Genomic DNA, 26,282 nt, shown 5'->3' with positions numbered 1-26,282 from the left:
ACACACACACACACACACACACACACACACACACACACACACACACATCTGATCTGATTCCTGTTAGGATAAAAAAATTCAAATATATGTTCCTAAAGATTCAATTCAATTCAATTTTATTTATAGTATAAAATCATAACAGAGTTATCTTGAGACACTTTACAGAGTAGGTCTAGACCACACTCTATAATTTATAAAGTCCCAACAATTCTTGTAATTCCCCCAAGAGCAAGCATAGTGCGACTAAAACTCCCTTTTAGGAAGAAACCTCAGCCAGACCCAGGCTCTTGGTAGGCGGTGTCTGACGGTGCTGGTGATGAGAACAATGTTCCTACAAATTTTTGTGAGTTTTTGAGCATCCCATGCCCCTCAAAAATGCAAAACAAACAAATTGTTTCCTCCAAAATTTGTTCTTTTGCCGGAATGAAAGTCTATACATTGTTCCAATATACTGCATAGTGTACATACATGCCGTTGTTTATTTCCTCACATTTAGTTTGGTTCTTTTCCAGATCGGCTCGTATTTCGGCAGCGAGTTGTTGTCGATGGACGTAGACGGCGACGGACTAACGGATGTCCTCTTAGTGGCAGCCCCCATGTTTTACAGCGAGGGCTGGGAGAGAGGGAAGGTCTACATCTACACCGTCACCCCTCAGGTACACCAAATGTTACTGCCGTAAGGTTGATGCCCACAGTGAGTTTAGCAGCTCAGAGCCTCCGAAACTTCACTCTCATTGGCTGTCTGCAGAATCAATCACGTTCAGCAGTTCTTACATTTTTTTTCGGGAAACAACGAATGAAAACCTAACTTTGTTTGTTCCAAAGACTGTATAAATAATGTATGTAGCATGCATGACGTCACCCATTGGTTTGTGGACTGCTGTTTTGAAGCCGGGAGTTTGGCAATGACACGGCTACGCCTGTGTTGTTTATGGTTACAACGGCGCTGCTCTAAGCTAAACGCTAAACAGGGAATGTTGCTGATTTTCAACCCTTCTGAAGCGAGTCATCCAGCATAGATTTATTGGCGGGTAAGCGCAAACCTCTGGGTACTGGCGGCATTTGTCTGCATGTACAGAAAATCAAACTTCCCTTAAGTTACCAGCTAAAGCTAGCACTAGCTAGCTAGCTTGGTTGGCAAAACTGTGAACAAAAAAATACATTTTTAAGCGACCAAAATGTTCCAGTTAACTTTGCTGAAGTGAAAACACACAGTGAGAGGGTCAAAGTTTAAGATGAAAACATGGACAACAGCCAAAAACACTAGTTGAGGTCTATTTCAATGTCCACAGTGTTAGCATGGTTAGCATTGCTAAGCCTCTGTCCTGATTGACAGGTCCTAAAGCATCACCTGCTTTATCGTCTGTTTTAAAATAAATGGGAGCATCATTTACTAAACGAACATCATGCTGTGTTGAAGAAGACTTGAAACTAGTGATTGAGACCATAAACTCTTTATGAAAATGTTTACTGAGGTAATAAATCAAGTGAGAAGTAGGCTCATTTTCTCATAGACTTTTTTTTGGAGCCAGTGGAGTCGCCCCCTGCTGGAAGTTAGAGAGAACGCAGCTTTAAGGAGCTTCAGCATTGGTTTTACGTTTCAGACCCGGAAGCTTAGTCCATTATTTTCATAGTCTATGGTTTGGACAGGACACAGCAGCATGCTGGGAAATGCACACAAACTAATAGTGCGTTCCATTTACCTCGGAACTCGGAAGCCGAAGCTGGAAATGACGTCACACCCGATTTGAATGCGTTCCATTTACAAGTTGTTTTTTTGGGCGTACAAACAGCGTAACATGTCCACAGATAGAAGATGGACAGGACTGCGTGTGTGACTGATTTAATGAGACACAAATGACACAGAAGTGTTTATAACTGTATGATATTACAGCTCTCACAACTGTTGATGCACGGAGCAGCCGTGTTGGATTTTTAGCTCGGGGTACTCAGTGGTTGCCTGAGTTCCAAGCTCGGAAATCCGAAGTGTGGGGGCCATGTTTCCGACATTGACCTCTGCAAATCCGAGTTTCGAAATGGAACGCACTATTAACTAAACGTTCTCCCTCCAGACATCCTTCATCCTGCAGGGGGCGCTGGAGGTTTCTGACCGCTCTCAGAACTCCCGGCTGGGTTCTGCATTGGCCCAGATACCCGACATGAACGGGGACGGGTTCAGGGAGCTGGTGGTGGGAGCACCGCTGGAGGATGGCCACCAGGGTGCACTCTACGTCTTTTATGGCCAGGACAAAACCATCAAACACCAGTACAGACAGGTAACAGATCCGGAACTAGTTCAGCTAATAGAAGGAATCCGAGCAGGAAGATATAGTAAATAATCTCTCTCTCTCTCTCTCTCTCTCTCTCTCTCTCCAGCGTGTGTCTGCAGCTGGCTTCTCTGCAGGTCTGCAGTATTTCGGTCAAAGTGTTCACGGTGTTCTGGACGTCAACGGAGACGGTCTTGTGGACCTCGCTGTGGGAGCAATGGGAGCTGCCGTCATTGTCTGGTCAGACCATCACACACAAGAAAACTTGTTTTGTAGCTCAGATTCTTTGGCTTTTCCTCAAGCGCTACCATGTGTGTGCTCACATTTGTGGTTCAGAGCTAGTCTCGCATTGCCAGCTCTATCTCCACAACGCTGTGGAGGAAGGTCTGGCTACACCACAGATACATTCTGGGATAGGAGAAAAAAACGCCCTGGGTTGTTTGCATCTCTTTAAACCAATCACAACGGTCTTGGGCGGCGCTAAGCTCCGGACGCAGCGATGGTGGCTCTGCTAATAGTTTTACGAAGGAACTTGTTTTGGTGGAACATTTGCACCCTGTAAAAGAAAATGCCACATACAATATTAAATGAAGTTAACTGTTGACACAATGCAGTACCGTGAGCTATTTAAATTAGCTGATACATGGTTACACCTCATTATCGCTTACCAGTGTATCTCCGTGTGTACTTCGTCCACAGCAATCCCACCAATCAGTCTCAAAACGTCTCAGAGAGGAAATGACCTAAACATATTCTTTATAAATCTTTACAATCATTCCGCGAAAGAACCAACAATTGCGGTGCGCTAAGCTAAATGCTAAAGAGGCAAAGTTGCAGATTTTCAACCCTTCTGGAGCGAGTCATCCAGCGGAGATTCACCAGCAGGTAAACATGTACCTTTCGGATACTTGCGCCATTTATCTGCATGTACAGCGGTACAGAAAAGCGCTACTGGTATCTAGCTAGCTTGGTTGGCAAAATGCTGAACAAGACAATTTTAGGACAACCAAGATGTTCCAATTAACTTTGATGTCTGTGGGTTTACCTTAAGGGGGGCTGTTTTTGTCTGCCTCCCCACAATGTTAGTACTGAACAAGTACAACGCCCTGGTGACGGCATGCTTCCTCCCCCCAGGTCTCGTGGCGTGGTGCGGATTCAGGCCAAGCTGACCTTTGAGCCTGAGAAAATAAACATCTTTAACAAAGACTGTTGGCGAGGAGGGAAGGAGGTCACGTGCATGTCTGTGACCGTCTGTCTGAGTCTGGACTCCAGGACTAAGACCAGGACAAGGACTAATGTTGGTAGGTGGGAGACACACACACACACATTTTCAGGGTAACTACAGAGTCAAACAATTCAAGCAGTTTGTCAGACAGCAGGTCGAGTTCAGGTATGTTCTCACAAGTAGGTTGGGTATGAGCTAAAATAAACTCTGAAACATTAAATGTCACTATTGAGTATAACTTTATAATAATATATATATATAATAAAATCAAGGGGAAGTCAGGACTTGTCAGATCCTTGCGTGATTCACATAAATTTGACTGCTGTGCAGACGTTGGTCTGTAAGCTATGTAACAGACGAACCATCCGTGTCTCTGTGTTTATGTTTTTGCTTTTTGAAGATTATGCCAGTTGGTCAAGATTCAAAGAAGTTTTGCTGCCTTATCCTTTTGTCATCATTTATTTATTTTTGAACATTTGCTTCAGGCAGAGATTGTTCTAAACAAAGCTGGGCGGCATCAGATTGCCTAAAAGTTCGGGCTAACATTTTATCAGTTTAAAATCAGAGAATACATCAACAAGGTCAAGTCCGACTTGGTGCCCAAAGTGGGATAACCCAACCTGGGCAGAGTAGGCAACAGCCAAAGGGCCTCAGGTTTTTGAAGTGATATCCAATAAGAGCCCCCTCTCTTACCTGTGTCAATAGGGACCCGAGCACCTTGTAGACCCTTATATAAGATTAATTTAGTTTCCAAATTTTCCTGTTTTTGGGTCTATGTCACTGATTTGGAAACTGATCATGAAACTGGTTTAGTATAAAGCAATAAACAAGCTGCAATGTAACCTCTCTGTGTTTTTGTTTTTCCACCTGCACCCTATTTTCCCATGTTTTTGTGTCTAAGTGACTGATGGGAACTACAATCTTGGAAATTGGTCCAGTATTAAGCAAGAACGCTGCAGTCGTCAGTTTACGTCCACTAAAAGTTCTGTTGTTGCTGCTGACAGACTCAGATTATTATTCTAAGTGTCTGACAACATTATGGAAAGGATCCCTACAGAGATAGACCTTTTAGTTAAAGAGTAAGATCCTTTTAGTTTAACATAAAACAGCCCCGAAATCTCCATCACCAAACTCAGTTGTTGACCCTGGTGAGATAATCGCTCCGTGTTTGTGCTGCACGATGTTTTAATTCCTCGTAGAGTATTGGAAGAGTTCTTCTCTCCTTTGTGAGCCTCATGGATGGATACACTTCTTCAGTTATGCTCTCATGGCTCCACTCGCCAGTACATTGTTCTTTAGTTTCCCAGATGAATGTCAAAACAGACACGTTTCTCGTTTCCTGGTGACGGTGGTAAACAAACTGAACTTTGATGAGCAAAGCATTACACAAATGTACCACAGATACACATCAGAGAACAAGCGTCAAAGCAGATAACTGAACTCAGATCTGGAACCCAGTGTGAAAGAAGGAGGCACAAAGTTCAAAGTGACAACATGGACCCAATCTGTGTTTGGTGTTGCTTCATCATGAGATCATGTTGGACTTGATTCCACTCAGCCAGTCATGCTGGGACTAGTCTTGCATTGCCAGACCTTCCTCCACAGCGCTGCAAAGGAGGGTCTGTCTAGTCCACACAGCATTCCTGGATGGGAGAAAAACGTGCTCTGGTTTATTGGTTTCTTTAAACCAATCACAATCGTCTTGCTAAGCTCTGGACGGAGCCACAATGCTGCTGCAAAAAAGCCTCGGGAAGGAACTTGTTTTGGTGGAACGTGTACGTTCAAAAGTAGTTTTAGTCGTGCAACACAAAACTCAGATTGGACAGATAGTCTAGCTAGCTGTCTGGATTTACCCTGCAGAGATCTGAGGAGCAGTTAACCATAGTCCTTATAAATCCACCGGAGGTTAGAACGCCAACACAAAGACAGAGGAAGGGGACGGACATCCTGCGGAATTTCCAGCGGCACCTAAACAATCCCGGAAGTGGAACGCCATGGTTATAGACTACGTTGTGACCAAGAGTTGCTCCTGAACAGCAGCTAATGTCGATATGCCTTTGTGCAAAGTAGGACTGAACTATTAATTGTTTTCAAATCGAAATTGCGACTTGAAAGAATGCCATAAGCTAAACGTGAAGACCGCGATTAATCGAATGTGCAAAATTTAGTTAAATGTTTGGTGTAACATTTGGTTTAGCATTTTTTATTCCTCATTTTATTATATTTACTGTTTTTTCACAAGATAAATGCTGTAATAATGTTACATATCACAGATTGTTTACAGAAATGTCCTATTTTCAGGGGATATTTAATTACTTTATTTAACATGATGGTAGAAGGTGCTATATGTAGATGCTGCTGTTGAACGGAGGCATATCAGACATTTCAGTTTACAGGAAGGTACTGATAGGTTTTTATTGGAATTGTTTTCATTATTACAACTTCAGCTATTGTGACAAATGTTCTGTGTTTGTTCCACATTTATTAAAAGAAAAACATATCTATGTTCTCATCCTTGCATAAGAATAAGGAGCAGTTTTGATGGTGTCTCATGTTATAAAGCCCATGACATGTTTTATCTGTTACACAGTCAATAACAGCAGAAAAATTGTGATTGCATTTCCCCCCCCAAAATCATTTAGCCCTAGTGCAAAGCATTGAAGCTCCATGCTCAGCAGCAGGTTGTGGTTGTGCAGGTAAATGTTGAAAAGATTCTGGATGAATAAAGGGTTTGATTCTACAGATTAGAACAGCTGTTCGCTCTTCCAACTGCGTGGACGTTTGACTCACCCAGATGTTTGGCGTTTTCGAACCAAACATCTGGGTGTGGAAAGTCTTGTCATGGTCTTTTCCTCGCAGCAGAGATTCCCCACAGGGCTTTGTGTCGTCGTGTCTCTGTGTAATTGGCTGCAGATGTGCGGGCCGGCTGCACGGAAAGCTCGCTAACATGCTAACGGCAGCCAACCGCCGTTAAAAACGGTGACACTCCTCCTTCCTCCATCCATCCGTCACTTCATACCTTCCGCTCTTCTTTCTTTTCTCCTCATCTTCCCCCAACCCGATCATCTGGACCAGATTAAACACACACATGCATGCACACACGCCACATGGCTTTAAACGCACATGCTTCAGTGGACAGATAGAGGACAGCAACCATCGTTAACCAAATCCGAACCCTCTGTTTTAGTTTATTTATTTGAGTGCAGACGTGGCGTTTCTAACATGAACTTAAGCAGCTTACTTCAGCTCTCTGTGCACTCATAAATCAAAATGAGAATCAGCTCTGCAGTTACACTCAGCAACTGCATCCAGCAGCTAATAAGGAGCAGGAAACTTTACTAATCAGTAACAGAGAACAAAGTTATTGCCCAGATTAAAAAGTAATTAGTAACACAAATGATAACATTACGTTTGACGTATATTTGGTTCTGTTTGTGGATTTTTTTTGGATGCAAACAGCTGAATTTACCCTGAAGTTTATCTGTTACTCATGAGATAAACACAGTGACGGCATGCAGATGGCCATGAGGTAGAAATGACAAAGTCCACAAGCCTGATATTAGTTTTAGCAAAACGTTAGGATGCATTGTGATGAAGAAGGTGTTGGTTAAATAAGCCCAAGCTGCATTGCTGTACAGAGGATTGGAGATTTTGTCCGGGGACTTTGTCATGCGTCGTGTTAGGTTACTGTTGGTTTTGACTCAAGAGCAGACTCACGGTGCATCTCATGTTGCTTAAATTGCCTCCTCGACTCCTCCACTTGCCTCCCTTCCTCGCGTCTTAGTCCCTCCCACCGAGGAGGCACCGAGGAGACGCAAGAAAATCATCGGAGGAGAGAGGAAACAAGGAAATGTCTTTTAGAAAGATGAGACGTAATTTCCTCTGAAGCGTCACTAGAATTCGTCAGCTGTTTGGACGAAGTTAGCAACACGCGGAACCATCGCAACTCTGCCGTCATTATGTTAAGCCCGCCCACCGACTCTATACACGACGTGATTGGCCTGACTAGAATTTGGTTTTTCCAGCTCACAGGCTAGACGACCCTGGCTGCAAATTACATCTGCTGCCGCTAGTCTAAACGCTACGGTGCGTCTAGATTTCTAGGCTACCCGAGGACAACATGAGGCTTAAAAACAAGATTTATTAAAGACTGATGAGTTTCTTATTTTCTCTGCATCGGCTACTGCTTCCCCTACAGAAGACAGAGCAATATGTGTCGCTGCTGTTGTGTCAGGGTCCAACCAGGGACTATACTCACGTCAACCCCTTTGAAAACGATCAAATTCAGTCATAAAAATAAGAAAACTTGGAGGCAGAGTCCAAATGATGTATCAGAGTTACATGGTGCTTGGTTACGTAATCTTGAGTGCATTCACATCAACTATAGTCAATGGAAACACTTGATAATAATTCATGTTTTATTTTGCCAGCTGTTCATAAATTCCATTCAAACTTCCAACAACAGTTGGAAACATAACAACAGTTAAACTTATGAGCTAAAGGTGACGTAACTTTGTTTCATTTCACCTGAAAGAGCTGTAAAGTTTTTTCTTGTTGTGTTTACAGTCTCACTGTGCTGCAAAAGACTGGATCGCTTTCAATTCAGTTCAGTCACTTTATTATCCCAGATGGGGAAAACAATACAAAGACATAAAGTAATAAAAATGCTTCCTGTACATGCAATATTCAGAAGACAATTTTCACACATTACTACAGGAGCAATCTCTCAATTATTCTACATTACATGTGCAAATTAAGCCGAGTTATTGCACATGGGACAAAGGGTTTTTACTATTCTGTTGCACCGGGGTACTCTGAATCCACGGCCTGAGGGGAGTATTATTGCTTTGCCTCCGTTAAACTTTCTTCCTCCTACCCCCCGTCCCCCCAGCGGTTTGGTACAGCCTGGTGTTGGATGAGAGGCGTTTCCCCCCCCGAGCTGTTCTGGACGAGTCGGACCGACAGCAGCCCCGGAGTTTGTTTCTGCCGGTCGGAGGTCAACGCTGCCAACGCCTCGGCTTCTCCATTCAGGTCAGAACCCCCCCCCCATCACACAGAATGAGCAAACGCAAAAATCATTAATGCCAATTAACCAAAGGGTTAAGTGAGTCCCAATCAGTGTGACTCCCTGAACACACAACCAACCGTCACTGACACAGTGGCGACCCTTTGTCTAAACAGGAAACGACTGACTACGGGCGTCCCGTCGCGGTGTTTCTGGAGACAGGGTTGAGGAGTCCAGACGAGGGGCCGGTGTTGGACCCCGACTGGCCCAGCGTCCTGAAGGCCGAGGTGAGAGGTTGTTACTGTATTTACATCCAGCTGACATCACATCTTTCGCTCACAGTCTGTCGTTGGGTTAGGGTTAAGCTCTATTGAAGGAGTCAATAAATGAATAAGTAACAAATAATAAATAGAGTTTAATGATTCTTAGGTTGCTTTCACACTTAGGGCCATATCTTGCACCCAGCGCAGCGCAAAGACCGACGCAGTTGTCAATTTCCCATCCCATATGTGGCCCATGGGCGTGCTGGTCTTACAGGGAGGTGTGTTCAGGTGCATTCTGGGCGTGCTGGTCTTACAGGGAGGTGTGTTCAGGTGCATTCTGGTCGTGCTGGTCTTACAGCGAGGTGTGTTCAGGTCCATTCTGGGTGTGCTGGTCTTACAGGGAGGTGTGTTCAGGTGCATTCTGTGCGTATTGCTATCTTGAGGCAGCGGGAAGTGAAAAACCTGGTCTAAAGTCAATAACGCAGCATTTCATTGTTATTTTAACAGAGCATTAGTGAAATGCTCCTAGGCTCGTGCACAGCGCACACACACTAAGCATGTTACACACACAGGGACGCAGAGCAGCACACACACATGCAGAAGATTACAAATGAAAATATTACGGTGCAAATCCTCCATCATAACAGCAATGCTCCAAGGTCCAAACGCGCCTGGCTTTTAAAGGGAATGGGAGATGATCTCTGATTGGTTGATTGCATGTTACGCCCAAAACACACCTCTGATTAATGAAGACACTAAGTACAACCCTTTAGAACCATGCACCTGGCGCACCGACCCTTTTTTCCGCCGTCAAACTAGCAAAATTGGATTTGGACACGCCCTAAACACACCTGCACCAGGCGCTTCACGCCGTGCGCTCAGATCGTTAAAATAGGGCCCTATAAGCAGTTTGATCTGTTTTAACCGAACCCTGGAGCATTTCGTTGGATAGTCCGGTTGGTTTGGGGCGGTGTGAAAGCTCATTCAAACTCTGGTGCGGAACTGAACTCTGGTCTGCTTGAAAACGGGGTCTCAGTTCTCTTCCAAGTGAACTAGAGTTCGGTTCACTTTAGATGAGAACACAATCCGACCCAAATACAGGAAGTGAACAAAAAACAGAGCCTGTAGTCTATATCCACGACGTTCCACTTCCGGGATTGCTCTGGTGCTGCAAGAAACTCCGCCGGATGTCCTTCTTTTCGGCCAGATGTCCGTCTCCTTCCTCTGTGTTGGTGTTCTAACCTCTGGTGGATTTCTGAGGACTATGGTTAACTGCTCCTCAGATCAACTTTGCACACAATTTACAGACTTATATATGATTTAAGGGATGATAACTTTCAGATACATAAGCTGTTCTGGGCACACATCGCTGGCCGTCTGTGTAAATGGACTGTTTTTATATAGCGGTTTTCTAGTCTTAACTACTACTCAAAGCGCTTTAACATGGCACAGGAACCATCCACCATTCTCACACGTTCATACACAGTGAAGGTGCCACCTGCTCATCAGATAAACATTCGCACACATTTACACTCCGATGGCACAGCATCGGGGGCAACTCGGGGTTCAGTGTCTTGCCCAAAGACACTTCTGCATGGAACTGCAAAGCCAGGGATTGAACCACCAACCTTCCGATTGGTAGGCAGCTGCTCTTACCACATGAGCCACAGCCGCGTGTGACATCATCATCTCTCCTTCACTCGCTGTCTGTCAACTGCTCATTGTTCGCCTTCCACTAAAATATTAGAAAGACTAAAGCAGAACCAGGAAACCCGAGAAGTTATACATTTGGTGTTGCTCCATTATTTCTGAGAGCAGAAGTGTTGGAGAGTTTCGGATATTCTGTCCACTAAAGCGACCGTTTCCACCGTGTAACATTTGTTTACAGTGTTTGGGGCGTTTGACAAAGGGCAGTGTGAACACAAACCGAGCCAAATGAGAAATACAACAAAGCTGCAACTTCACCTGCACATCGCACAGTCTACCGAGCTGTAGGTGTGAATGCGCCCTTAATTAAGAAAGTTCTGATCAGTCAGGAATAGGCATGGCTTTAAATATCAGGATCAATCATCAGAATACTTTATTGATCCCCTCAGGGGAATAGTTTGGTAAAATAAGGGTAAGACAAGAGCAAATCAATAAGTGTATAAAGTAACATAAAGTAACATAACTACAGGAAGAAATTAAACATTAATAGCTACAGACGGTGTGTGTTTAACCAGACAAGCAGCCTGATTCTCCTTTACAATAGTTCACCATGTATACAATCGGGTAGGCAAACTCTTTAAAATCTGCAATAACTAAGACCAGTGTTTATGATGGAACAGTGGCATTACAATAAGCCAGAGGACCCCAAATTTGGACTTTAAAAAACAAAGATTTTCTCCTGGGGTTGGGCATGCCACTTTCTAAACTACCTGTAAACCAGCCGCCTAACAATGTGTTTTGATTTGTGGTTGTTGTAGATTGTTCAGCCTGGTCTCAGTATTGTATATAGTATCACGAACTGTTAACAGCGCATTACGTGGTGGTGGCACGGAATGTGTGAAAAATCCATGTGGCCACCACGGAAAACAATGCCAATGTAAAATCAATGAGAAGATGACGTAGCATTAAGAGCGACTACGGTAGCGAGTAGTATGAAAGCCCGAAAATCTGCATAGGGATGTTGGTTGGGGGGGTGGATGGGTCAAATACAGGACTTTCACCCAGGAGACCGGGGATCGTGTCCCGCGTGTCACGTTTCCTAAACCCAACCGTCCCGTTGTTGTCCCGCGTGTCATGGAAACATAAGCCCACCCACGACCTTTTCCTTAACTTAAGGGGCCGTGTTCATCTCACGGAATTAGTCCGTGGGCCCATTACGGAATTTCTGGCGATTCCGTGAAACTGCCACAGATTTTGAGTTAAGGGGCCGTGTTCATTTCACGGAATTCTGTGAGATCAGGTTGAGACTTTTCCAACTGCATGAAGAACTAAATCTGATTTTAGGTTTTGCCTCATGAAAGAGAAATGAAATAATCTGTTTGTTGCCGTTTAGCTTCCCTTCTGGAACGGTTGTGAGCAGGAAGACGCCTGCGTCCCCGACCTCGTCCTCCACAGCCACACCGACCTGATGGATGTTGAGTGAGTGACGCCCGATCCTCAGAAACACGTTTCATCACCCTGCATTAAAGAGCCCAGGTGATAGTGTGTGTGTTTTCTCCTGCAGGCAGTTCTGCAGCTGGAGGGACGGAGCCGCCTGGTCACTCTGCAGCCGGCAGCGGCCAGCCAACGGCTCACTGCACGTGGTGGAGACCGGACGGAGGAGGCTGGCGGTGTCTGCTCGCCTGGAGAATCGGGGAGAGAACGCCTATGGTGCCGCCATCCACATCTCCACCTCCTCCAACCTGCTCTTTTCCAGCCTCATAATCAAGGTGTTGTAACGTGCTCTCATGCTGCAGTGCATTGCAATGCGAGTTTGTACAGTATCTTACGTAATTACGGTGCCCGGCTGCTCGGCTTCCTGACAATCAAGTTTAGCTGTAACATCAAATTAGTCGGCACCGAGTTGGCAGAGAAGGTGTGTGTGCGTGTAGTGGTGTCTGGGGAGTGTGTGGTGAAGTTTATTAGCGAAGAAATCAATTGCAAATGCAATTTTGCAACTTCTTCAGGACATGAACACCTGTTTCCTGGTGAAAGTCTTATGTTTTCTCCTTAACTTCTTCAGGACATGAACACCTGTTTCCTGGTGAAAGTCTTGTGTTTTCTCCTTAACTTCTTCAGGACATGAACACCTGTTTCCTGGTGAAAGTCTTATGTTTTCTCCTTAACTTCTTCAGGACATGAACACCTGTTTCCTGGTGAAAGTCTTATGTTTTCTCCTTAACTTCTTCAGGACATGAACACCTGTTTCCTGGTGAAAGTCTTGTGTTTTCTCCTACTTCAGACATGAACACCGTTTCTGTGAAAGTCTATGTTTTCCCTAACTCTTCAGGACATGAACACCTGTTTCCTGGTGAAAGTCTTATGTTTTCTCCTTAACTTCTTCAGGACATGAACACCTGTTTCCTGGTGAAAGTCTTGTGTTTTCTCCTTAACTTCTTCAGGACATGAACACCTGTTTCCTGGTGAAAGTCTTATGTTTTCTCCTTAACTTCTTCAGGACATGAACACCTGTTTCCTGGTGAAAGTCTTGTGTTTTCTCCTTAACTTCTTCAGGACATGAACACCTGTTTCCTGGGTGAAAGTCTCGTGTTTTCGCCTTAATTTCAAGCTGTTGCACATGCACTCCCCCTAGAGGCCTGGAGAACTTCCGTTGTGCAAACTGGATGCAGCGTTTTTCTGGTGCATTTGTTTTCGGGGTTTGTGTGCTTTTCATTTTGCATCATTTCTGTATTTGCAGCGCGTTTGTGTATTTGGTTGTGTTGTGTGTATATGCAGCTAAATGCGTTTGCTAAATGCTGCGCACTTGTTGTCACATTAATGAAGATGTTTTCTTAATTTGCTTGTGTTTTGTCTATTTGCGTGTGTTTCATAAAGTTGCAGTTCGTTTTCCCCTGTCGGCCACCATAATCAAGTGAACGTACGGCAGAGATTGCCGTTTTGTGAACTGTATCGAAAAAGCTTTACCAGGAAAAGTTAACAACACCTGTATTCTGGCGCGTTCGTGACGTCCAACGTGACACACCATAAAAAACAAACAGGAAAAGTCGTCTACTGGCAACGGGAACGCAGTCTATCGGCTGTTTTCAGCAGGTTTACTGACGTTTAAAAAACTTGCATATACACACGAATGTTGTTGGAAAAATGGTTCATCACGCTCCTCCCCTTCCCCCACAGGACCAATCAGATATTCAGATTGAGTGCTACACCGAGGACAGACTGGCTAATCAGAGGAGCTGTAACATCAGCGCTCCCTTCATGAAGTCCCTGTCTCAGGTAGGTGCTGCTGCGCCTCAACGCCACGACAGATTATACACCGCTGATCTAACCAATAATAATACGCCAGAGCCATTTCTTCCTATAGGCGGACTACTGTATGCCAACTATACGCTCCAGACCAAACTGAAGCCCTAATCTTGTTAAAAGCACCACTTCTGTGAATGTGTAAACTGGGGACATGTAACAATATAACGTCTAATGTATCAACAATACACGCAACTAACTTTATTCACTCATAACTAAATATTTGAGGCCATCAAAATGAAGGTTTTGAACCTCATTATTAAATACAGAATGAGGGAAAAACTCCCCCTTCCACTTGGCTGGCTACGGGCCTGGGTTCAGAGAGAGATGATTATTAGTATAATTTCATCAAACATAAAACGTCAGACTTCCCAGGTAATAAACCGTTCAGTGAAAAGTCAGTGTGCTATGTTTGCGACCGCAGACAGACAGTAAAACAGGTGTTAGTCAGACTAATGATAGTGATTAAACGGAGCAGGAATATGTTTCACACTGACAGCCGCGGACTGAAATCCTTCATTAGCCAAACGACCGTCCTGTAAACATGATGGCGGCCCCGCCCTGCGCTGTAAGGCCCCCTGAGGGCCGGCTGCACAGATGCCTGTTTGAATAAAGTCCAGTTTATTGGTGCCGATTATTGTGGGCTTCCTGTTAACGAGGCTGCGGCTGCCGGATCAGATGAGACGCAGCCAGAGGGAACAGCTTCAGTCTGACATGATCAGAGACACTGAACGCTTCACATGTTGGGACCTTAAAACATTCAGAATATTTAACCCTCCTGTTGTCCTCGGGTCATTTGACCCGTTTTCAAAGTTTTTATATCATAAATTTGGGTTTCTTTCAACCATAGTGCCCAAATATAACATGAATGGTTCCAAAAAATGTAAATGGTTTCAAAACAGGAGCGTTACACTGACAAAACTTTGACATACAGTACATACTCACACACATCTTCTGATCAGAAGGTAGGTATAATTTCATATAAATGAAGTTTGTTGACCATTGATTTCCAACAAGAAGTGTAAAACTAGTGGCAACAAGTTGGAGTGAAGTTGGCTAAGAAGATAAGGTAACGCAGAATTGGCTGATCATTTATACTTTATGTTTCATAAACAGGTAACGTTAAAACAGACGGAGGACAACACAAGGGTAAACTGATTAGACCTGATGGTAAACGAGAGTTTAGTTGACATTTAATTTAGGATTTGAAAGTTTTCAGATATTTCGTACTGCCCTCTTTAAAAGTACAAATATGTACAGTAACTGAATGCAGTTATTTAAAGACGACATGTCATGAAAACTCACTTTTTCAGGGCTTGTATACATTTTGGTATCTTTGGTATCTACCAACCAAGCGGCAACTTTTGGGTCTGAAAAGTGTAGTCTGTATCCACGACGTTCCAATTCCGGGATTGCTCCGGTGCTGCAGGAAAATCCGCCGGATGCATGTATTTTCACCAATTTTCCGTTACCTTCCTCTTTCTTTGTGTTGGCGTTCTAACCTCCGGTGGATTTATGAGGACTATGGTTAACTATCTGTCCAATCTGAATTTTCTGTTGTAAGACTATTTTGCAGCAGCTCTGTGTGGAGTATCCAGACTAGAGTGCGGATCGGGCTGCATTTTTCTGTCCAAGCCCGGCCCGCGTCCGACAGAGCAGTAACCGAACCTGACCCGAGCCCAACACAGTTAAAATCACATTTTTTTTCTCATACTAATGACACATGTACGTTTGTTTGTGTGGAAAGCTTTTATTAAGCAGCTGTAGGAAGACATTCGGAAATGTCAACAGATGAGCGCATCAGCGCACACGGGGCAACAAGCGCACGTTAACACAGGCGCGCGCCTGGGTGTGTGTGTGTGTCACAAAAACTAACCTTTGCATCAAGTGAAACAGGCCCATTAGCTACCTACATAATAAGCTGATGTGACCGAGACCGACCCGAACCCCAACATCATTTCTAAATATCTGTCCGAACCCGGCACGGCCCATCGGGTACCATTGGGTACCGTTGGGTCCCGTTGGGCTTGGGTCGGGTATCCACCACACTCTAATCCAGACAGTCCTCCGCTCCGCAACGTGTGGATGGTCTGGCAAAGAGAGACTAGAAAAGTGAAGCCAATGCTGAAGCTGCATTCTCTCTAACTTCCACCGGCTCCAAACAGAAGTCTGTGAGAAAATGAGCCGACTTCTCTCTTAATTTATTACCTCAGTAAACATTTTCATAATAAGTTTATAGTCTTAATCTTTAGTTTCAAGTCTTCTTCAACACAGCATGACGTTCATTTAGTAAATGATGGTCTCATTTATTTAAAACAGACGATAAAGCAGGGGATGATTTAGGACCTGTCAATCAGGACAGAGGCTTAGCAATGCTAACCATGCTAACACTGGGGACATTAAAATAGACCTCAACTAGGGTTTAGGCTGTTGTCTGTGTTTTCATCTCAAACTTTGACCCTCTCACTGTGTGTTTTCACTCCAGCAAAGTTAACTGGAACAATTTGGTCGTCTAGAAATGTCTTGTTCAGTGTTCTGTAGCACTCAGTCAACCAAAGCTATCTAGCTAGCAATAGAGTTAGCTGGTAACTTAAAGGAAAGATTGCAGATTTTCAACCAGCTCTGTGTTCTGCCGCCCAGAGGCCAATGTACACCTGATATATCTCCTTTAATCAGAGAACATCAGAGAAAATGTCAGTTGTTTCAAATCCCAGAGTTTTATTTTGAAAAGCCACCTGCTCTCTTCCTGTCCAGGTGTCTTTCCGCCTCGAGTTTGAGTTCAGCCGCTCAGTCTTTTTGGATCATGTCCGGGTCACCATGGCGACCAGCAGGTGAGACAGCTAATGTCACTCATAGTGAAGTGAAGTGAGTCTTTTTGAATGAACTAACAGTTCATAAAGTTCTCATTAAAAGCCAACTTTCACTTTTATTTTACGGGAGACAGGATGTTGAGAGAAGGGATGTTTTAAAATTGTTGTTGATGAATTGATTGTTTAAATGTATGAGAGGGTTGTAGGGGAGTGAGGGGAGATTTGTAATTACGCCAAATTTGGCCTATTCTTCCTCACCTTACTTCCTGCTTTGCTCCCGTCAGAACTACTACGGCCACTAGAGGGCGCCGCCACTATAAAGGGACAGTCTCCTTTAAAATGTGTTTGGGGGGTTAATAATCAGGTTAGGGTTCCTCACAAATATAGAAGTACAAATGTGTGTTTCTGTGTGTGTATTAATGTGAGGACCAAGAGTCCGGGAGTTAAAATGTCCTCACAGGTCTGTCTGTCTGTCTGTCGGTCTGTGTCGGTCTGTGTCTGTCTGTCTGTCTGTCTGTCTTTCTCTCTGTCTGTCTGTCTGTCTGTCTGTCTGTCTGTCTGTCTTCCTCTCTGTCTGTCTGTCTTTCTCTCTGTCTGTCTGTCTGTTTGTCTGCCATCTGTCTGTCTGTCTGTCTGTCTGTCTGTCTGTCTGTCTATCTATCTATCTGTCTGTCTGTCTGTCTGTTTGTCTGTCTGTCTCTGTCTTTCTGTCTGTCTGTCTGTCTGTCTCTCTGTCTGTCTGCCTTTCTCTGTCTGTCTGTCTGTCTTCCTCTCTGTCTGTCTGTCTGTCTGTCTGTGTGTTATTCAGTGAGGGAGAGGAGGGTTACCCCGACGACAACATCAACGACATCTTCCTCCCTCTGAAGTACCAAACGGACCTCCTCTTCACCAGGTGACTGACAGTCTAACACTGTTAATATGATGAACAGGTGAACACATTCTGTACATACATTCCAGTCTGGACACATTAGGAAATAACTTCAATGAAAATCTAATGCACATTTGCTGAAAACAATTGTTTATCACCAGGGCTCAGGTTGTTTTGGGTGAAATCTGAGAGACAAACTCTTCTTCTCTCCTCCTCTCAGAGACCAGAACGCTCCTCGCTTTGAGATCAGAGCAGACTCTTCCTCCTCCTCTTCCTCTTCGTCCTGGGACCAACCAGACAGCAGCTCTTCCTCCTTCAACCTCACTTACTACGTGAGTTCGACAATCACAATCACTGAACTGTCCAGGGCCGTTGGATTGTGTGTGTGTGTGTGTGTGTGTGTGTGTGTGTGTGTGTCTGTCTGCGTGTGTCTACATGTGTGTCTGTGTGTGTGTGTGTGTGTGTGTGCACTTTTCTATACTGTAGACAAGCGTTCTTCAACACTGTTAAAGCCAAGGACCCCTTAACTAAGAGAGAGACGGAGCAGGGACCCCCTACTACACATACTGTATAAAAAGGAGGGCGGGGCACCGCGGTCGAGTAGAGTAGAGCTAGTACTAGCAGTGGGTAAGCACCATTTGATTTTGCGTGCAGATCCAGAACCTGGGCCTGTTCTCGGTGCAGGACGTCCTGTTCAGGGCTGACATCTGGGCCGTGACCAGGCGGGGGAACCAGCTGCTGAACATCACAGACTACAGCATCGAGCAGGTACAAGAGGGGAAACCTTTAAATGCATTTTCATAAATTCATGCAGGGAAAGTTGTCTTGATGCAAAAGAGCATGAAAAATAAAATACAATACAACATAAAGCACGAGAAAATAATTAATTTCACTTCAATTACAACAGAAAACACCATTTTAACCATGTTTCAAAGTGCAGAAGAATGACATGATTTACACAGACAATATAAAGATTACTTTATTTATTTATTTCTCTGCAGGTCGCTGGGTCTCACTGCTCGCTGCCTCGGCCCAGAACAACCAATCAGGTGACAGCTGAGGACCTGTCTCACCTGTCGCAGCTGGTAAGAACAATGACGTTTCATCCAGGAAGCCCGAGAGACATCCAGACATCAGACGTTGTTAAAGACAGCTGTGTTCTTCTGGTTGTGTGTGTGTGTGTGTGTGTGTGTGTGTGTGTGTGTGTGTGTGTGTGTGTGTGTGTGTGTGTGTGTAGAACCACAGTAACAGTGGGAGTGTGGAGCTCCAGTGCAGACTGAACCTGCCTCCGTCCAGGCAGCTGAAGCTGACGCTCAGAGGACGACTCCAGCTTCCCGCTCTGCTCGCTGTGAGTCCCGTCTCGCTAACAAATCTCTACGTTTATACTTCCTGAGAAATCAAATTGAACAACAAGTGTTTAAAGTGTTTCTCAGTGGCTCACATTCATCCTCGATACTTTACATCTGTAGTCTTTTGTGTGCCTTTTGAACTACGTGACACTCAAATGGCTGACTTCCTGTTTCAGGTGAGCTTCAGGTCCCTGGAGTTACTGAGCGCTGCCTCCGTCCAGCTGCCGGCGTCCAGTCCCATGTTCCTGCAGGAGGACACAGCTGTCAGACAGGTAATCTCACCCACCAATCAATCAATCAAGGCTGTCAATCCATTGGAATATTTAATATAATCCAGGGTTTCCACCCAGTGTATTGCCAGTGTTTGAATGGGGAAACATTTTTTTAATGTATTTTTTTTATTATTTTTAATACTAGGCACCTTGTGCATCTAGTATTAGATTACAAGTTACAAGTTTAAATTTCTATCAGTTTAAAACTGGCTAAATAAGCGTAGCTTCTCTCAGAAATACTTTCACCATAAGCAGTCTGTGAGCGCTGCACAAGATACAACTATGGAGGATATTAAAGTTTAAAGAGAAAATAAGAAACTGAAAAACCTACTACTTAGTTTTTTTTAGGGATGCACCGAATCCAGGATTCGGCTTCAGATTTGGCTGAATATTGGGCTTTTTGACAGGGTTGGGTTTCTGCTGAACCTTAGAATTTTTTCCCACTGAACCAAACCCTACGCTTGCACTCCGCGCGCTACGCTGGTCGCCGTAATGACGGCGCCGTTGATTACAGGAAGGTGTTAACGTAGGTGGAGCGTTCAATGCAGTAGGCTGTGAGGAAGTGAAAATGGAACTGGTGAGCAGAAAAAGTGTAGTTTGGCAGTACTTTCAGTCAAAAGAAGGCCATTTAAGTCCAGCTACATGTTCAATTTGTAATGCCGATTTGTCTCGTGGTGGCGAGGACCCTAAACTATACACAACATCACCGCTGTTACAACATCTGGTATGAACCATCTGAAAGAATACGAGTTGTGCATGAAGGAATCTACAGACAGCAGCCAGAATGCAGCAACTTCAGGTACGGCAAAGGAAGGACAGTCACTGCTAAAAACTGGGAGGATTCGGTATTCGTTTTCCGATTCAGCAGAATCTTAACCAGTGGATTCGGTATTCGGCCGAACCCCAAAAATCTGGATTCAGTGCATCCCTATTTAATACGTTTTTTAATGTAGTTACAGCGGGGCGGCTCGGTTGGAAACTTAGACATAGTCGTATTTCCAAATCTCCAGTTAGCTTTTAGCACTGACTTAAAATAGGGGTGCATGGAGTCTGTCCTATAGTTCATTTAAATTCTCAATTTCACGATTCTGTCCATGATTCTGTTATCACAGAAACTATTGGGCTGTACATTAACGCTGCCATCAGCCTGGGACTGGGAAAAAAAGACACTTGCACCTAACAACTTTTCTGGGGTAAACCCTGTAATGTTGTTGGTTTATTGTTCAGCTTTAATGGGGAAACATATATACTTCTGTTCAGGTTCCCCTAATCAATAGGAAGGCCAGAGCTGCAGCATAAACACACCATCAAATTTAAATGAAGAGGAACACCTGCTGCAACCGAACCACTGAGAAAGACTGGCAGACACATTCAGAGACGTTATAAGGCTTAATAAGTTAGAAACTGAACATGTGGAACGCTGCTGCCATCTGCTGTCAGACATCTTTATTACAACAATAAGTACTGCAGATATTCAACATGTACAGAGTGATGTCTTTACTCCCCCGTTGGCTGGGTGGTTTTAGAGGCATTCTTTGGACATGTATACATTCAGAATATGCATCTCAATAGGGGTTTTTACCACAGGCTTACAGTCAGCTCTGTGCATTGCTATGGTTACTGTGCACAAACCAACCAGCCGACAGTTTGCAGGGCTGCAGACCCGATAAGGAGATATTCAGCTACTTTTAAACATTATCAAAGACTTGAAAATCAGCAGGTTTTTGGATATGAGCTGACCTTTTCTAGAAGCTGGTTGAAGGAATGAAAGAGGGAGGCTCTGTTCACACGCTGCAACAAGTCCTCCACCGCTGGAACGCTTTGAAAAAAATCGTATTTTGTACGACTACATGTAAACGAGAATATTAGAGGAATATTCACTTTCAACAGACACATAAACAGCTTAGTCAGAATATTGTCTTTTTCAGAATAAGGGCAAAAAACGGAATATTATGTGCATGTCTTGTTTTGTTTTATATACCCAAATATTCTGGATACCTTTTGTCCTTTCCTTTTATTCATGTGTAGGCTATACATGCAAGTATGGGTGTAGGTGTGCGTATGTGATAGGATCTGTGATATGATATCGTTGCTGTTTCCACATTTCGTGATCTTGATTTATTTTCATAAACCAATGCTATTGGTCACCCTTTACGTCTGTCTGTGGGTTTTACAAATATTTATACTGTGATAAGGTCATTTTGTCTGACTTTGTCTGAAAAATGTTTTCAAATTAGCCTTTTTTCATTGCCTAAAAATCAACAGACGTACAAGGTTTTCACCACATTTTGTTAATGTGAAGCACTTTAATATCTCCATATTTCCCATGTGAATAATTGCCTTGATTTTAAGTCTTATTGTATGAAAACCACTTTAACACTGTCCTCACATTGTTGTGTTCTTGTTATTTTGTCCGTATGTAACAAAGATGAAGTGATAAACAAACTATGACTCCTAACACAACAACAATAATCAGCTGCAGTGTGAGAAAATCACATTTATATTCAACATATAACTCCCGCCGGTCTGAAGCTCCATGATGTGATATTTTATATACATTCAGATCATAAAGTATTTATAAAAACTTGATGAATTCTGTTTGGTTAAACAAATTGATTTCTTCCTCATTAGAGATAATTTATTCCAACATGTTGACGCTCAGAAGGTCAGGACAGAATAAATTATAAAATATGAGCGTGTTTCTGTGTGCAGATAATCCTGGAGTTTAGGAAAGACGAGGACTACGTCGTCCCCTTCTGGATAATACTGGGCAGCTCACTGGGAGGCCTGCTGCTGCTCGCTTTACTGGTCCTGGCCCTGTGGAAGGTACACACACACACACACACACACACACACACACACACACACACACACACACACACATACAGACACACACAACATGCGCACGCACACACACCTACGCATGCGCGCACGCACACACACACAAACGCACCCACACACACATACAGACACACACACAACACGCGCACGCACACACACACACACACCTACGCATGCACGCACACACACACAAACGCACCCACACACAGACGCACACACACATGCACACACACCACACGCACACACACACACACACACACCTATGCATGCATGCACGCGCACACACACACACACACACAAACACACACACATGCACACACACCACACGCACACACACACACACACACACACACGTTTTTATCACATTGTGAGGACCAGTAGCTGGCAGCAGCCTGATGGGATCCACCTTTTCTGAAGGGTCTAGTAACATGTTTTAACTGCTAAAATTATTATAATTTTTATGTGAACAGGAAAGTAACTTAAATTAATGTATTAATTATTAATTACTTGTACTTGAGTATTTCCTCATCTCAGAGGGAAATATTGTACTTTTTGTACAGTTGTTTGTCGGCAGATAATGGAAATTTAAAACAGTTGTCATCTGTTTAATATTGTCAATCATGTGTGTTTGATTTCTGTTTCCGGCTCAGCTCGGCTTCTTCAACAGACGGAAAAGACAGGAAGAGGACGAGCATCCTGTAGCCAATGGGAAGGCAGCAGAGGAGCTTTAATGTGAGGGCGACAACGATGCTGCGTTCGTCCGGTCCTCGTCAACGTGTACATTCACACAAACATCATCGTACGAGTTCTGCACCTGAGTGGTTTAACGGCAGCCTGTTGATCATGACAACGTGGAGCTTATTACTGGTTTTACAGAGAAAAGGCTGCGATTTTATCAATTACTGTGGTCTAACGTGTAACTTCCTGGTGCTGAAATCAGAAATTTCCGACTTTATGAGTTGATGAGGATCACCTGAATGCATCATGAGCCACTCAGGGACCCTGATGCCCCAATCAGCCAATCAGCTGCGCCCCTGAACATCAGTTAATCAAAAAGGTCGATTTGCAGGTCATGTGAGTAAAGTTTACTGGTCATTACAGTTGAGTTTAGCCTACAAATGGTGACTATCCTGCTGTGATAACAGTTAAGTTTAGATCAAAACAACTGCTTAAGATTAGAAAAAAGATTGTGTTTTGAGGTTAAAAGACCTGCCCCCTTAAGTAGTACTCCTGGGACATGAACACCCGTTTCCTGCCAAAACCAAACCTCCAGCTTAGCACCAAGTACAGGTGTCTTGTACGGGACCGCAGATACAAATGAGCGTAAAGCTCACTGGTGCTTTTATTTTATTCTAATAAATGAATGGGAGTGTACTCAAAATGTCTGATCTCATGCAGTTAAAAACTGTGCCCAAGTACTTTAAAGGGTAACTTTTTTTTTTGTTCCGAAACCTGGTTCCACTATGGAACCGGTTCTTATGCAACCGGTAGGAATTAGACCGCATTAGAACGCAAATTTTGGTCCCTCATTTCGGTTCCACTTAATGTGACGACTGAAATGTCGCTCCGAAACGGATGTAAAAATATCACACTCTCTGTATTTGACTGTTGACTAGCTACAGAAAATATTCCCATGTTGTGTCTAAGTGACTGATGGGAACAACAATTTGTGAAATGTATCCAGTATTTAGCAAGAATAAAGCTGCAATGTAACGTTAATGAGTTAATCAGTTAGCGTCCACTAAAAGTTCTGTTTTTGCCGCTGACAGACTCAGATTATTATTCAGTATTAAGAGAGATTGCTGCAGTTGGCAGTGGAGAAACAAGCTACAATGTAAGTTAATAGGACAATTGTCCAGCTTGTATTTACCTTCACAAAAGTGCTTGTTTTGCTGCTGACAGACTCAGATTAATATTTTAAGTGTCTGACAACATTATGGAAAGGATCCTTACACATATAGACCTATTAGTTAAAGAGTAAGATCATTTTAGTTTAACCCTTGTGTTGTCTTCCACTCCACCATGAACACCAAGTTTTTGTTTATGGCGCTTTTTCAATGCTTTTGACGCTTTTTAAAAATGTTTTTGTCACTTATTTTACAGTAACGCTTTCTTTGTACATGATCAATAAACCTAATATAAATGACATTATACCTAATTTGAGTTAAAACAAAGCAGAAATTATGAATTATTTTGACTAATAGTTAAGATCAGAGGATGTTGAGTGGATCACAGACTGGTTTATGTTAAAGTTTAGTCAGGATACTGTTTTAAAACCATTTAAACATTTTTTTGAAATGCCATAAAATTGAATAAAACACCCAAAATGCAATGAAAGTAATCATTAAGTTTACCTGCGAAGAATGTTGCATGGCTTCTATACAACGTACATCCAAGTTATTTTGGAGCATTTAGGTTGAAAGAAATCCATATTTCTGTTATAAAAAACTTTGACAACGGGTCAAATTTGACTCAGACTCCATGTAAATGTCGTTCAACCCAGAAACAACACGAACACCAAAACACAGCAAGACGATGCACAATGTTTTGAAACTGAACGAGCCCCTGCTCACAGATTCGCTGGCTTCCACCGACTGCACCCGAACCTTTAACCCTCCTGATGTCCTCGGGTCAAAAGTTTCTATATCAGAAATGTGGGTTTCTTAACATGGATGGTTCCATAAAACCACCACTCTTCACAAGTAAAACAAGTGATCAGTTTACTGCTTTCATTGAATTTGGGTGTTTTATTTAATTTAAAGTTTTTTTATAAAATAACATTTAAAAAAATGACAAAAATGTCACACAAAAAAGTGACAGAAAACTTGGAAAAAAAGTGACAAAAAAATCAAAAAAAAAAAAAACATCGAAGAAAATGCCCAAAACATTGAAAAAAAAATTATTTTTTAAAAATTTGACCCCGAAAAACTAAAACTTGCAAGGTCGACTTGAAGACAACACAAGGGTTAAATTAATTCGTAAAGGCTGACTTCACTGGCGTCCATGCATACTTCCGTACAACAGCGTGCTGCGTGTGACGTCTTCGGTATTGTTCTTTTGTGAAGGCCAGTCAGTTCACTCTCAAATCTGATTTTGACAACGTTTAAAAAATGATGTGAACAGCCAAACAAATAAATCTAATTTGAGCATAAAGGCTGCAGTGTGAATGCAGCCGTTTAATGAAACAGTGACCTTTTAACTTCTGCGTAAGTGCTTCAGAAAATGTGGCAGAACCTGAGTAACCTGTGTGACAACGTGTGTCCTTTTTTGTCTTAAGATGATGTCATGATGTTTGAATTCATGCTGAGTGAAGCTGCTCAAATCTATCATTAATCAATCACTAATGCGGAGGAGTTAAATTGAAGAGAGAAGGGACAGAAAACAGGACACAGGTTGTAAGAAAAAAACAAAATTTGGGTCAAACAAACAGGACTTTCACCCAGGAGACCGGGGTTCATGTCCTGTATGAAAAGAAACGGAAACAGAGTTTTTTTTAACTTTATGGAACAAACGGAGCTACGACACATTCTGCATCACGTGGTAACCTTCAGGAAGTGAAGTAACGTCTGATTTGAACCCAAACCACCATCTTTTTTATCAACTTAACTCAGTAGTTTTGGTGTCTAAACCTAACCAAACTGGGACCGTTTCACAAACCGCGAACGTTACCTTCTCTGGTTTAGATATGAGGACGGAGAACACTCCCATGGGTTGTATCAGAGGGGGGAACTAACAACAGATATCACCCCCCCTGCACATAAAAGAATAAATGTACCCGGATGGAAAGCATTCAAACCAACAGCAGTACTCGACAAGACAACACAAGACTACCTAAGATGGCTGGTTTTTATATCTTTTTTCATACTAATGGAAATTGTAAATGCATCTTATGAACACATTGTATATTATGTCAAATTTATACCTGATGCACTTTTGTTGTATAAAGTCAAACTTGAACTTTTTGTGTAAATATGTATGAATTCATAAAAAGGATTGTGGCATTATTGTTTGATATAAAGCTGTTGTTTCTGCAGTGGTTTGTCCTGTTGTGTAACGCCGCTCCGCCCACACACGTTTGGTATGTTCACTGTTTGTGTTGTCCTTCCTATACAGAGCTGTAACTAACAATTATTTTCTGGATGAAGGGATTAGTTGTTATGTCTTTAAATTGTCAGAAAATTGTGAAACATGTGGATCAGTGTTTTACTATACTACTATTAGGAGAGGAAGTTGCACCACACAGAGGCCCCGACCTTGGTGTGTGCTGTGTTTGTGAAGATAACAGCTTCTGCCTAGAAACAAGGAGACCCCCCCCCTCCCCCTGTGAGGGGAGGATGAAAGCTTAAGGGAGAAAATAGATCGGAGCTCATTCGAACCGAGATCCTGGTGGACCGGGCTCTGACTTCATGTCTGTTGCTAGGGCAACTTAGACTCT

The 26,282-nt window shown here is 43.2% G+C and overlaps 2 protein-coding genes and 1 long non-coding RNA gene across 3 annotated transcripts in view; 2 read left to right on the top strand and 1 right to left on the bottom strand.

Moving 5' to 3' along the window:
- LOC116054929 (integrin alpha-11-like) overlaps positions 1–22,909 on the top strand; it is a 61,560-nt gene extending 38,651 nt beyond the window's left edge. The window contains exons 13-30 of the mRNA XM_031306682.1: positions 513–656; positions 2,073–2,276; positions 2,377–2,507; positions 3,402–3,568; positions 8,384–8,523; positions 8,674–8,784; positions 11,801–11,886; positions 11,972–12,176; positions 13,582–13,680; positions 16,462–16,538; positions 17,326–17,409; positions 17,606–17,717; positions 18,040–18,153; positions 18,387–18,470; positions 18,623–18,733; positions 18,911–19,006; positions 21,719–21,832; positions 22,498–22,909. Of these exons, the coding sequence (XP_031162542.1) occupies positions 513–656; positions 2,073–2,276; positions 2,377–2,507; positions 3,402–3,568; positions 8,384–8,523; positions 8,674–8,784; positions 11,801–11,886; positions 11,972–12,176; positions 13,582–13,680; positions 16,462–16,538; positions 17,326–17,409; positions 17,606–17,717; positions 18,040–18,153; positions 18,387–18,470; positions 18,623–18,733; positions 18,911–19,006; positions 21,719–21,832; positions 22,498–22,578 (2,160 nt within the window). The 3' untranslated portion in view covers positions 22,579–22,909. The remainder of the gene's footprint in view (positions 1–512; positions 657–2,072; positions 2,277–2,376; positions 2,508–3,401; positions 3,569–8,383; positions 8,524–8,673; positions 8,785–11,800; positions 11,887–11,971; positions 12,177–13,581; positions 13,681–16,461; positions 16,539–17,325; positions 17,410–17,605; positions 17,718–18,039; positions 18,154–18,386; positions 18,471–18,622; positions 18,734–18,910; positions 19,007–21,718; positions 21,833–22,497) is intronic.
- The window catches only part of LOC116036403 (NLR family CARD domain-containing protein 3-like), a 1,020,880-nt gene that overhangs the window by 433,789 nt on the left and 560,809 nt on the right, over positions 1–26,282 (top strand). The gene's annotated exons all lie outside the window — the stretch shown is intronic.
- On the bottom strand, positions 1,520–23,824 carry LOC116054930. Its single transcript, XR_004106184.1, has 3 exons — positions 23,811–23,824; positions 20,183–20,189; positions 1,520–1,635 (listed from the first exon to the last, which is right to left on the bottom strand). It is a non-coding gene; the product is annotated as an uncharacterized LOC116054930 (long non-coding RNA).

Source organism: Sander lucioperca, chromosome 7 (assembly GCF_008315115.2).
Source record: "Sander lucioperca isolate FBNREF2018 chromosome 7, SLUC_FBN_1.2, whole genome shotgun sequence".
NCBI lineage: Eukaryota > Metazoa > Chordata > Actinopteri > Perciformes > Percidae > Sander > Sander lucioperca.
Note: the sequence above shows the minus strand (reverse complement) of the source record. Positions and strands in the feature narration are given on the sequence as shown.